Raw genomic sequence first — 14,705 nt, 5'->3', positions numbered from 1 at the left:
CTTGTAAAGATTTTTTATGACTATTTTCATTGCTAAAAGTTCTTTGATCGTATTCGTCATGCGGAAATGAATTGTTAACTTGAAGGAAATGTTGATTTGTTCTCTTTTTTCAAAGAGAGTCACGAATTGACGTATCTTGAGTTTGTGAGCAGCCGTACTCAATGGAATGTGAGTGAGGGTGTGAGCTTCACTGTGGAACAGGATCCTCTAGCTGTGGCCACAAACAACATCTGCAGATACCCAGACATGAGATATCCCAATGCTCACCCGGAGGAGTTAGTTCACACCTCAGGTAGATAGCCTAAAATTAACTCTTAAGTATAAACAAACATTCAAGATCAAGTGACAGTACAAAATAGAGCGTTTTCTCAAAATTTGACTATAGTCGATAATGGATCAAACAAGGCCATTACGAGTAACATATCAATACGTGCCAAGAACAGAAGAGTATCGCGATCTCTTTTAAAGCTTGAGAATTGATCTCGGAAACACCTCTGATGAATCGGACACTGAAGTCAAGTACACTAGCGTATTTGAATTCAATGTTCGTTCCATCTACAGTTCTTTCAATTCAGTTTGATGGGGTTCACTGACATTCACAAAATCATCCAAAATCATCCACAAAGTCATCTTCCGCGACCCATACCTAGTTTTAAAAATGATAATTAATTCCATATTACCCATGATCGATTCAATTAAAAGTATACTCTATCAACAAAGTGGATCACCCGATTCTCTTCAGTGACTAGAATATTTTGCGCAAAGTACTTACCGGTTTATAATTACCAAATGTAGTAATCAGACGGCCAGTTTAGCAGTGGTAATTACGACTCTAAGAGGAGTATTGGTATTCTATGGGTTTTTACGTCTCGAAGAGGTGTTCTACAATTCGGTTTTCAGCTGAAGCAAGTTTCTTCATTGCTTGAACTATGACTTTTAATAAATTTTCTACCATAGCAGTCCCTGCTCCCTATCCAAACTCCAGACAACATCTCCCCACCTAATAACCCCTTCTCACTTACCTACCCTCCAACTACCTATCCGTCATCTACTTACTATGAAAAGTTCGACAAATCTAGCTTGATTTCTTAGCCGGTCTTAGTCTGAGATTGGTCACCGATTCAATTCGTTCAAAAAACCGAAAACTATTATGCTAAGCAAACGGTTTTGAGCCATTTTTGAAGTTATTCTTAGTGGGAAATCAGTTTGGATTTTCTCAGAAACAATACGTATGCTGCATTTAGAACGGAAAATCTAAGTGAAAGTTATGATCTGAAACGCACAAAAATTCTCTTTCTGGAGATATAATATATTTCTTTCAATTTACTCTGTAAAATCCTCCGGCCCGGAAAAAGATGTTGGAGCCGTACCGGAGTTCTTCAATCCGAGCAGTTGGATAGTAACCCCTAGGGTTGCTTTCTTCAACAATCCAAACTAAATCAGCGACCTTGAGGTGCTGCTTGGCAGGAGTCTGCCACTTAGATCTACGGTTCAGCGCATGTACATACACCTTAAGCCATTGGCGCAGGATTGTGCACGGGCGTACCGCTTAGGATGATCGAACTCGTCGACGCCAACGATGGACGGAGTTACGATTGCTTGGTCACCAAGTAGAAAATGGTTAGGTGCTATTGCGCCTAGGTCGGACGGGTCGGCACTTATGGGCATTAACGAACGTACGTTTAGTTCGTGTTCAACGAGACAAAAAGTAGTATTCAACACTTGATCGGTGAGGCGGCGTGTACCGAGGATGGTGTACAGTACCCTCTTAGAATTATGGACCAAACTCTCCCAGATGCAACATTGGTGCGGCGCACTGAGCCGGATTGAACCTCCTCTTAATGCCCTTATGTGCAAGTTCGGCGGCGATATTAATCGTATTCCATTTTGTGATACATTCACGGAGCTCTTTCTTTGCTCCGATACAGTTAGTACCGTTATCTGAACAAACCAAAGCGGACATACCCCGACCGGAAACGAACCGCTCCACACCCATTACACAGGAACTGGTGTCTATGGACGGAACGACCTCAACATGGACAGCACGAGTAGTCAGACAAGTGAACAAAAATCCCCACCTCTTCTCGGTAGTCGGACGAACGTTGACGTAGAATGGGCCGAAGTAATCAACCCCGGTGTTGGTAAAGGGAGGAGACTGGTATGCGTCTCGTCCACTTACTCTCACCCTTCGGAAACCTATCCCCCGTTACCCACCACGCCTACCCCCACCTACCCAATCCCAAACCTACTCCCACAATACCCAAATTTTTACTCCAATTTGACTTCAAAAAATCACAATGCTTGCACAGATATTTAAAAAATGGACGCCGCCACAATACAATGAAGTGGTTTTCTTAAGTACACTTCCATTCAAATTTTGAAGTCGAGTGAGAAAACGACGTTTGAACCAAAATTCGCTGTCTTGCTATTTGTTCAAATGCTGCATTTCGACCTTGATGTTTACTGTTTTTTGCTTTTTTTTGTGATCTGATTTCTTTCTAAATGGTTTTCCCAGCCCATTCTTAGCCATTTCCAGGTCTAATTCTGTTCAATCATGCAAAGATCTTTGAATTGTTTGGGCGGGACTTGTCATGCTATGTTTTTCTGTTTATATATCTTTTTAATTGCTCTCAAACGAAGTTTGTAGCAATTATATTAGTCCTGTTGGTCTTTTTTAATGAGATTTTTTGCTTGACCAACTTTTCGTCCCACCCATTTAACTTTTCGTTCTCATAAACGGGATAAACAGGTAGCGCCCAGGGGGCATTAAGTTCTCTTGGAGCCTTTCAGCTCACTAATCTCAAAGTATGCGATTCACAGGATCTGTTTGGGAGACTTATACCTCTGGTGTGAAGAACGGTTCTTAGAGGTTAAAAATTTTTGTATGGATTTAAACTATTTTGTTAGAACAAAGTTTTTTTTGAGCCTATACACCTACAGAACTAGTTTGACTATATAACTGCACATTAATTTGTGTTTGAGCATACTGGCATCTTGTTGCGATCAAACTGGGCTTCCTATTTCTGTTTGTGAATGTGGTGGCTGCAGTGGCGATTGCTGTGCGTCTTATAGTACCAGACGAGGCCAGCCGAGTGAGAGTGAAACGATTGAGAGAACAGTTCGTGGCCAATGAGAAACTGAATCCGAGTACTAATATTGCACCAGGGTTGGATGAGGCTCCTACAGTTTTATCAGCCACAACAGCCAATGAATAACTCGAATGGGCAATTAAGCCTTATGAAAGTTTTGTCAATGTATCCACAATGATAATATAAAAGTTTCATGTATTTGCATCTTAATAATTATAAACGCAATAGTAAATTGTAATTTTGTGTATGAAATTGAATTTAGAAATACAAGGAATTCAACATTCAAAAATTTATTTGATAGCTTTTTATGAAGTTGAATGAGTCCCATATTTGTGACCTGTGTGGGGTTCTTTCTGCATGAAAAATTTTGGCGGTATTGCTTAACGAATAGGTTCAAAAACTTCACTGCAGACCATGCAAAAAACTCCCAAATTAATGTAGATTCATTTCTACAATTATTGAGATTCGGGATTGACACGTTGTTTACGTTAGTATCTCAAAGTGTAATTTGAAATGTAGACATACTCACTTCAAATTGAAGTGATGAAAACATTTATTGATTCCGTTCTGCGAAAGAAATCAGTTGATTCGAGCGCTTTTTCCACGGCTGGCTTTTAATACTGGTTTTTGATTCATACAGCATATCTTTCCCAAAATGAATTGAACTCATGTTATCAAAGAAAGTATAGTACTTTTCTACCCTAAAAACTGTATTGATAATTAGTTTGTTGAATTGCACATTGTACTAAAATAAACAACTTGGAGTGAAAAAATTCACACTGATTTTTAGGAAACATTTAAAGAGAAAAAAATGTTAAATATTCTTTAGAGGAGTTTTGCATCAAGATATAATAATTTCAAAATCAAAGTTGAGAGCATAAGATGGTCATCTACCATGGAGGCACATAAGAAACGTGTTCATGTAATACAGCGGAAAATACTTCAAGACTACATAACCAATTACCTCAAAATCCCTAATCCTCCGAATTTAAACAAGCGACTACTTTTCGAACAGCTTTTACGACTACTTTACTACTTTACATCTCGACTACTTTACATCTGAATATACCGAATACTAAAATACATAATTTTGTGCTTGTACCCAACTTGCTTCCATTGATTGTTGGTTGTGAACATTTCATAACATGTCCAATAGGCCGCTGAGGCATGGCCAAAGGAACTACTCTTACATTTGAAACTTTTAGAATTTCGATTCAAACTATAGTCTCAAACTTAGTTAAAAAAATTAGAGAGTTTAATATCCCGGTTTAATCAGACAGGAGCAAATGATTCTGTCCAACCCAAAGATATCATATTTCATTTATTTATTTGATGCAGTAAATTTTATATGATGCATTTAATTTAGTTCAATTTCATTTGCCCTTGATTATTGTTTTATGCTAGTTCATTCCTTGACCTATGTTGGTCATCTTAATCCTTTCTTGGTTTCCCGCTTCGTGATCAGACATGTCTGATCACATTTTATTCAGTTGATTACAAGGAATTGAGTTTCATAAGTTTCCTGTCTTAATTCAAATTCAGTAGACAATTCTCTCGTTTTGTATCTCGCGCCGCAAGTAAACGAAAGTAGATCAACCGCGAATCGCACTTTAAACAATTTACGCTAACTTGCTCCGCAAGAGAGGGACGCATTTAAATAGTGTACGACGTGGCGCAGTCAGCAAACAAGCGTTCACCGCTCGGGATAGACGCTTTTTGGGACAGACCAAAACATGAACCCCCTCTTCGCTGGGAAAAATGGAGAGTGCAATACAAAATGGCGCTACTAACAAAGGACAACATAATCTTAGATACTTTGTTTGGACCAAAACCTGAAATGGTGGACCTACCTTTGGAGCCGATTTATGAGGAAACCATAATTGGATTGTCTGCACAATCAGAAAGAGAAAGGAATACTCGCAACGCTCAGCAAAAGATGAATTGGCAAAACAAGTGCCAACATCTAATCGAAATTGGCATAATTTGTGGAGACAAGCCGTGGCCACTTGTGGATCGAAAAACAGTGTCTCTACTCTACTTGAGCATCGGGGTGGAAGGACGCCGAATTCTAAACCGTAAGAATGTGAGTAAGAGTGAAACGATTGAGGGAACAGTTCTTGGCCAATGAGAAACTGAATCCAAGTAGTAATATTGCATGTATTAGGGTTGGATGGGGGTCCTACAGTTTTAAAAGCCACAAAAATTTCAAAAACTTCACCGCAGACCATGCAAAAAACTCCAAGTTAATGTAGATTGCTTTCTACAATTTTTGAGATTCAGGATTGACAAGTTGTTTACGTTACATAATACTAGCATCTCAAAGTTTAATTTGAAAAGTAGACATACTCACTTCAAATTGAAGTCATGAAAACATTTATTGATTCCGTTCTGCGAAACAGATCAGTTTATTTCGAGCGCTTTTTCCACGGCTGGCTTTTAATACTGGTTTTTGATTCATACAGCATATCGTTACCAAAATGAATTGAACTCATGTTATCAAAGAAAGTATAGTACTTTTCTACCTTATAAACTGTATTGATAATTAGTTTGTTGAATTGCACATTGTACTAAAATAAACAACTTGGAGTGAAAAAATTCACACTGATTTTTAGGAAACATTTAAAGAGAAAAAAAATGTTAAATATTCTTTAGAGGAGTTTTGCATCAAGATATAATATTTTCAAAATCAAAGTTGAGAGCATAAGATGGTTATCTACCATGGAGGCACATAAGAAACGCGTTCATGTAATACAGCGGAAAATACTTCAAGACTACATAACCAATTACCTCAAAATCCCTAATCATCGGAATTTAAACAAGCGACTACTTTTCGAACAGCTTTTACGACTACTTTACTACCTTACGACTACTTTACTACTTTACATCTCGACTACTTAACATCTGAATATATCCAATACTAAAATACATAATTTTGTGCTTGTACCCAACTTGCTTCCATTGATTGTTGGTTGTGAACATTTCATAACATGTCCAATAGGCCGCTGAGGCATGGCCAAAGGAACTACTCTTACAATTGAAACTTTTAGAATTTCGATTCAAATTATAGTCTCAAACTTAGTTAAAAATATTAGAGAGTTTAATATCCCGGTTTAATCAGACAGGAGCAAATGATTCTGTGAAACCCAAAGATATCATATTTCATTTATTTATTTGATGCAGTAAATTTTATATGATGCATTTAATTTAGTTCAATTTCATTTGCCCTTGATTATTGTTTTATGCTAGTTCATTCCTTGACCTATGTTGGTCATCTTAATCCTTTCTTGGTTTCCCGCATCGTGATCAGACATGTCTGATCACATTTTATTCAGTTGATTACAAGCAATTGAGTTTCATAAATTTCCTGTCTTAATTCAAATTCAGTAGACAATTCTCTCTTTTTGTATCTCGCGCCGCAAGTAAACGAAATTAGATCAACCGCGAATCGCACTTTAAACAATTTAGGCTAACTTGCTCCGCAAGAGAGGGACGCATTTAAATAGTGTACGACATGGCGCAGTCAGCAAACAAGCGTTCACCGCTCGGGATAGACGCTTTTTGGGACAGACCAAAACATGAACCCCCTCTTCGCTGGGAAAAATGGAGAGTGCAATACAAAATGGCGCTACTAACAAAGGACAACATAATCTTAGATACTTTGCTTGGACCAAAACCTGAAATGGTGGACCTACCTTTGGAGCCGATATATGAGGAAACCATAATTGGATTGTCTGCACAATCAGAAAGAGAAAGGAATACTCGCAACGCTCAGCAAAAGATGAATTGGCAAAACAAGTGCCAACATCTTATCGTAATTGGCATAACTTTTGGAGACAAGCCATGGCCACTTGTGGATCGAAAGACAGTGTCTCTACTCTACTTGAGCATCGGGATGGAAGGACGTCAAAATCTAAACCGTAAGAATGTGAGTAAGAGTGAAACGCTTGAGGGAACAGTTCTTGGCCAATGAGAAACTGAATCCAAGTAGTAATATTGCATCAGGGTTGGATGGGGGTCCTACAGTTTTATCAGCCACAAAAATTTCAAAAACTTCACTGCAGACCATGCAAAAAACTCCAAGTTAATGTAGGTTCCTTTCTACAATTTTCGAGATTCAGGATTGACAAGTTGTTTACGTTACATAATACTAGCATCTCAAAGTGTAATTTGAAATGTAGACATACTCACTTCAAATTGAAGTCATGAAAATATTTATTGATTCTGTTCTGCGAAATAGATCAGTTTATTTTGAGCGCTTTTTCCAGGGCTGGCTTTTAATACTGGTTTTTGATTCATACAGCATATCGTTCCCAAAATGAATTGAACTCATGTTATCAAAGAAAGTATAGTACTTTTCTACCCTATAAACTGTATTGATATTTAGTTTGTTGAATTGCACATCGTACTAAAATAAACAAGTTCGAGTGAAAAATTCACACTGATTTTTCGGAAACATTAAAGGAGAAAAAATTTTCAAAAATTTAGAGGAGTTTTGCATCAAGAAATGAAAATTTCAAAATCAAAGTTGAGAGCATAAGATGGTTATCTATTTTGGAGGCACGTAAGAAACGCGTTCATGTAATACAGCGGAAAATATCTGAAGACTACATAACCAAATACCTTAAAATCCTCTTCCACGGAATTTAAACAGTCGACTACTTTTCGAACAGCTTTTACGACTACTTTACTACCTTACGACTTCTTTACTACTTTACATCTCGACTACTTTACATCTGAATATACCCAATACTAAGATACATAATTTTGTGCTTGTATCCAACTTGCTTCAATTGATTGTTGGTTGTGAACATTTCATAACATGTCCAATAGGCCGCTGAGGCATGGCCAAGGGAACTACTCTTACCTTTTAAACTTTTAGAATTTCCATTCAAAATATAGTCTTAAACTTAACTAGAAATATCAGAGAGTTTAATATCCCAGTTTAATCAGACAGGAGCAAATGATTCTTTGAAACCCAAAGATATCAAATTTCATTAATTTATTTAATGCAGTAAATTTTATATGATGCATTTAATTTAGTTCAATTTCATTTGCCCTTGATTATCGTTTTATGTTAGTTCATTCCTTGATCCATGTTGTTCATCTTCATCCTTTCTTGGTTTCCCGCTTCGTAATCAGACATGTCTGATCACACCTTATTCAGTTGATTACAAGCAATTGATTTTCATAAGTTTACTGTCTTAATTCAAATTCAGTAGACAATTCCCTTTTTTGTATCTTGCGCCGCAAGTAAAGGAAAGTAGATCAACCGCGAATCGCACTTTAATCAATTTAACCTAACTTGCTCCGCAAAAGAGGGACGCATTTAAATGGTGTACGACATGGCGCAGTCAGCAAACAAGCGTTCAACGCTCGGGATAGACGCTTTTTGGGACAGACCAAAACATGAACCCCCTCTTCGCTGGGAAAAATGGAGAGTGCAATACAAAATGGCGCTACTAACAAAGGACAACATAATCTTAGATACTTTGCTTGGACCAAAACCTGAAATGGTGGACCTACCTTTGGAGCCGATTTATGAGGAAACCATAATTGGATTGTCTGCACAATCAGAAAGAGAAAGGAATACTCGCAACGCTCAGCAAAAGATGAATTGGCAAAACAAGTGCCAACATCTAATCGAAATTGGCATAATTTGTGGAGACAAGCCATGACCACTTGCGGATCGAAAGACAGTGTTTCTACTCTACTTGAGCATCGGGGTGGAAGGAAGTCGAATTCTAAACTGTAAGAAAGCACACACCATGATTGAAACACTCTCCACTGCGGAATTCTGGAAGATCGTGGAAGCCGCCTTCATTCGTCCTCGAAACATCACTTTCGACAGACACGTTTTTCTCATAACAAAACAACCTCGAGGAGAAACAGTACAACACATCTACGTTGAGCTAAAAGAACTAGCTGAGAATTGTGATTTCGAGAATAAAGAGCAAACCCTGATACGTGATGTATTCGTCACCAACTTGATTGATCCGGAGATTCGAAAAGAACTCCTCAAACAGACAGTGGAGCCAGGGCGAAGCATTGGAGTTGCCTATCAATATGGAGCTCGGGATGCAAAACCAGCATCAAATTCAACAGCATAACAAGACACTGATCCCGGCCAGCGCTAACGCAGTTCAGTTTCCGAGTAACTCTCGATCATCGAATTGATCCTTCTATAATAATTTCCAGAAGCCAAACAGTAGACCACTTCTATTTTGTTCAAATTGTGGTGGGAACTGGCTACCCAATCATCGCGATAATTGTATCGCGAAGGGAAAAAATTGCAACAACTGCGGGCTAATGAACCATTTCGCTAAAATTTGTAGAAAACAAAAAAATGCAAAACCCCAAATTTCCAAGAAGAGAGCAGTGATCACATTAGATGAAGAGTCTCACCAAAAAGATTCAGTAAATTTTCCTCGGTCAACGAAACTGAACGAGTCTGACTACAGCACTGGGGAAGATGATGAGGTTGCATTAGTCGATAATGACATAGTAAAGGTCAAGCCTCCCAATATGCCTATCAAAATTGGTAAAATCTCAACTACCCCTCTGGTGGACTCCAGGAGCGCATGCAGTATTGCTAATCGATCACTCTTGGCGCATGAGGTACAAAGTAGTCCAAAATGCTGTCTGGATTCATGAGAAAATCAGCCCTCAACTTAGAACGTTTTCAAACGAACCGATTCATATCGAAGGGAAAATACAAACTCCCATCACAAGTAACGGATGGACATTGACATTGGCAACTTTCACAGTCGTCGCAGATGGCCTCAAATCTCTCATCAGTCGAGATCTGTCATCTGGGTCTAGCGGTAACACAAACTTCTTCAGTACAAGGTAAACGGGTCAACACCATTTCTTCTTCATCAGAATTCAAGGAACATATCGCTACAAACTTTCCTAACCTAATTTCACGTAACGGAAGACCAAAAAATCATGTGGCTAAATCTAATTTTCATGAGGACCTTCAACCTAGACACCAAAAGGGGAGACGCATACCACTTAATCTTCAAGATAAAGTCAACTCGGAACTCAAAAAATTATTAGTTGGAAAACACATAATAAAACCTTCATGTTGTCCTGACAAATATTTCATATCCCCCATTGTAGTTACCGTAAGGAAAGACCAATCAATCAAACTGGCTCTAGACTCCAAAATATTAAATAAAGTTATTCATAAAAACAAGTATCAAATGCCTAATATCGATACGCTCATCGAATCTATTTCTCAACAAATAAGTGTTCCCTCACCAAAAGACTTAACATATTTCTCTACGTTGTATTTGAAATACGCGTACAGTCAATGAAACCTAGATTCTAACAAAGCAAATCACTGTAAGTTTTATATAATAAGTGGCGACATAACCGGCACATACAGATTTCAAACTGGATTTTTTGGCTTAACAGACATGCCGGCAGAAATTCAAAAAGCAATGGATTATACTTTCATTGGCTTAAAAAAACACTTACTGTTTTCTCAACGATATTCTGATTGTAATTAAAGGATCGGAAGCTGAACACGAACAGTACGTTTTGAAATGTCTTAAACGCTTAGATGATCGAAATCTTAGGATTAACCTTCCAAAGTGTCATTTCTCAAAACTAGAAACTGAGGGGCTCGGGTATTATATTTCACAATCGGTTATCTTGCCCATCGATAGTAAGACCTCAGCTATATTGTCTCTTGAGGCCCCAAAAACGATGAAGAAACTCCGTTCTTTTCTGGGTTCAGTCCATTACATCAGTAAATTTATACCCAACTTAGCTCAAATTAGCCATCCACTCCGACCTTTACTAAGATAATCATCTAAATTTATCTGGACTGAGGAAAATAAAAATTCTTTAATTGATATTAAAAAACCGCATCGCAAACGCCACGGAAAATAGTCACTATAACCCGCAACTCGAAGCGCGTTTAAAATGCGACGCATCTCGTTCCGGTCTCGGGGCCGCTCTCGAACAATTGACAGTTGATGGATGGAAACCAATTGCATTTACATCCCGATTCCTATATTCATGTAAAGAGCGATATAGCGTGAACGAACTTGAACTTTGTGGGATAGTCTGGTCTATTGAATATTTTAAATATTACTTCTATGGTAAACACTTTACAGTCATTACGGATCACAGAGCTCTTATTTCCATATTAAAAGAAAATCGATCCAATAAATCATACAATAGTCGCTTAACTCGCTAGATTGATAGGTTATTTCCATTTCAATTCGATTTTGAACACCTGCCTGGCGCAAAAATGGGATTAGTAGACTACATATCCCGACACACAAATCAAAAAGCTAAAAAATTTCTGTTTACGATAAAGAATTCATTGTAGCAAAGTTAAAAATTATCTCTGCACCAGTTCATTCTGTCAATTTAAACCCTAATTATTCTGCTGTTCAATTCAACAAATTAATCTAAACGCATAACCTTGCACATCAATTTACACCTAAATTTGAGGCTAGAAATAATACGATAAATTTAATTGACATACATCCAAACCACGTACACAAGCATGATTCTGACTTATCACTCGCGCCGCGAAATCATATTACAAATACCAGTGGTAATTTCAACTACTTAAGTTATGCAGATCCCGCGTCGCAAATACCAATTACCACTTCCCTCGTTAAGCAAAATTCAACTCATTGTAAGCAATTAATCCAAAATCGGAATTAAATAATTCTGGCAACGCGCGAAACTCTTTTCACTCAGTATAGATTCCCTCCACTTAGGAGACATTCCAAAAATATCTCTAAAAGTCACCACACAAAATTAGAACCAGTGCTTTTTGCCTTAAATCATCCTAGAAATCAGTTGTTCAATACTTGTTCAAATAATCAGTTTCATTCCAAAAACAATTTAGAAATTAATTCCATTAATAAAAACAAGTACAAAATGCCTTTTAGAAAGCGTATCACTATTGTTCGCTTCGTTGAAACCTCTCGCACTGCGAATCAACACTCTACACCCCCAGCTACATCTCGCTCCGCGAGTCAACGATCTAATTCTCCGAGTAACACTCGCACCGCAAGTTCAACCCAAATAACGACACCAACATCCCCAGCTCTTTCTTCCAACATCATTACCCCTCTTACGCCTAGTCCACAGCTCACAAGATTTGATTTTATCTTGATTAAAATCGTTAGTAAGTCCCTCATTGCATCTCTAACAAGCAAGGATGCAGTCTTAAAAGAGGTAGGTGACTGTATTCTTGCAAAAAACGAAAGCCTTTTAGAAGACCTCAACCCGTATATCCACTCAAATTGGAGAGACCTACACGTACGTTCCGGCTGTGTGTTTATCGACAAAAGGTAGCAATTCCGAACGTACTTCGCGAGGCGCTGATTGATGATATCCACGCAAGCAACCCAGGTACCTGGGGTATGATTTGCATGGCCACTATTGTTAGTGGCCACACATGATCCAGGAGCTTATCGTAAAAGCAACAGAGTGCAAATCTTGCACAGCGAATGGTAAGAATCCTAAATCTATAATTCTTGTTTCGCAATTTCGACCTCATACACCTTGTGTTGAACCAAATCAAGAAATCCAAATTGATTTTTTAGGTCCCAATTTGAATTATAAGGGCAATGAGGTATATTTCCTAGCTGCTATTGATTGTTTTTCCAAATGCTCCACTGCATGTATACATGACAAAGCTAATGGACCAAATGTTATAAAGTTTTGGACATGTACATCAAATATCACGGAATTCCACGATCTATTCGATTGAATCAAGTGAAATGTTTGATGGGTCATCAAGTAAAGTAAATCCGTAACAAAATTAATATTGAAATTATTGAAGCTCCAGTAAACGATCGTTGTGCTATTGGTTTGGTAGAAAGACTCATTCAAACGATTAAGAGTAGTCTTGCAGGTATCAAAGAAGAAAAATCGGCGAATAACGCATTCCATGTGAAGCATGCATTAATAATTGTCATTCACCAATTGCGGATATGTAAGCAAAAAACAACAAAGATCTCGCCCTTCGAAGCACATTTCGACAGAAAGCCTAATACCCCGCTAAGCGTAATATCGACTAAGCCTAAGTTATGTAACCTCTCGCATGAAAACATTGTAAACCACTATTTGAATGAAGACATAGTCATTCCAGAGGAAATCCTACCGGACGAGAAGTGGTTAAATGGTTATCGAAGCGACATTGAGATGGAAACTGGAACGACTGGGGCCGCAGAGGAGGCTCATAACATAGAACGAGAGAGCACGGACGTCGAATCTCGCTTTCGTCAAACGAGAGCCTGCCAACCACTTCCACTCAAAGAACGGGCTGTTGAAGTGAAATTGGCCAAGAAGATACACAGCAAGCGGCATTCCAAAGAAAAATTGGAAGGAATATATGAAGTACTTGCCCCAGGCTCGAATATTTTGAAAGTGAACCCCACAACATCCACTATCAAAGAGCCTGGAAAACCAATTGTCACGGTACGAAACAGCGACGTTGCAAAATTTGGAACGTTGCAAGAGAGACAGACTCCACTGATAGTGTACGCAGAACGTCGAGGACCAAGATTGGGTGAAACGTTGGTGGAGGAAAATATCCAAAGCCACATTAAAAAATTACAAAAAAAAATCAACGGGGACAAAAAGATGAAGCTTCGTAAACGTGAACCGGGCAGCGAAGCTTCATCCATAAAATCAAAAATTTCACGCCTGATGCGCGGGAGAATTCCAAAAGTTTCAAATTGCCTCGCTCTACGCAATCAATAGCAGGACTAAAGCGCTATTTTTCATACCGAGCAGCAAATTTTTTGCTAAACTACATCTTCCGCAATGACAAATCCGACTATACACCGCTAAGAAATCTCCGGACAGAAACCGCCCTAGCCCCTCTTACCATGGCTTTGATAATTCGTCATCAGATTTGACGATTTCTGCCTCACTAAAACGTCCACGCCGAGCGGGAGACGTAGAAATTTTTCAGCACCCACCTGCATCAGTTGTTGAAACTGTTCAAAACTTTGCCGAACAACACCCCGATGAGGTTAACATCTCCCCGATAATGGAAGCAGTCTCGCCACCTGCCCCTCATGCTCCTTCACTTCCAGAACAAGACACCACGACGTTAGTTCGGTCTATGACGGTTTTTGAAGCCCAAAATCAAGAGACATTGGTTGAGTATATTGTGATTCAAAACTGCATAAAACTAAACACTTTTCATTTAGTTTTATATTATTTTTAGCTATGATAACAAGTGCATATATTGTTATTATTGATTCAACCGGGGACCGAGTATTAATTTGTGAAAATAGTTGTTATCTCATAAGTACAAAAAATTGCTATTGTCACAATTTTTCTTTGTCGAAACAAGGGGTATGGGATACTCAAAGATATCATATTTCGCTTATTTATTTGATGCAGTAAAATTTTATACGATGCATTTATTTAGTTCAATTTTATTTGCCCTTGATTATTGCTTTATGTTAGTTCATTCCTTGACTCATGTTGTTCTTCTTCATCCATTCTTGGTTTCCCGATTCGTGATCAGACATGTCTGATCACACCTTATTCAGTTGATTACAAGCACTTGAGTTTCATAAGTTTACTTTTTTAATTCAAATTCAGTTGACAATTATCTCTTTGTAACTC

At 38.2% G+C, this 14,705-nt stretch overlaps 1 protein-coding gene across 1 annotated transcript in view; it reads left to right on the top strand.

The window, feature by feature from the left end:
- Nucleotides 1–3,363, top strand: part of LOC142341292 (anoctamin-6-like) — a 9,363-nt gene extending 6,000 nt beyond the window's left edge. Inside the window, exons 2-3 of the mRNA XM_075392213.1 lie at nt 116–292; nt 2,983–3,363. Coding sequence (XP_075248328.1) covers nt 116–292; nt 2,983–3,215 — 410 coding nt within the window. The 3' untranslated portion in view covers nt 3,216–3,363. The remainder of the gene's footprint in view (nt 1–115; nt 293–2,982) is intronic.
- The last annotated feature ends 11,342 nt before the right edge of the window (nt 3,364–14,705 follow it).

This window comes from Convolutriloba macropyga, chromosome 6 (assembly GCF_964194025.1).
Source record: "Convolutriloba macropyga chromosome 6, txConMacr16.3, whole genome shotgun sequence".
Lineage (NCBI taxonomy): Eukaryota > Metazoa > Xenacoelomorpha > Acoela > Convolutidae > Convolutriloba > Convolutriloba macropyga.
Note: the sequence above shows the minus strand (reverse complement) of the source record. Positions and strands in the feature narration are given on the sequence as shown.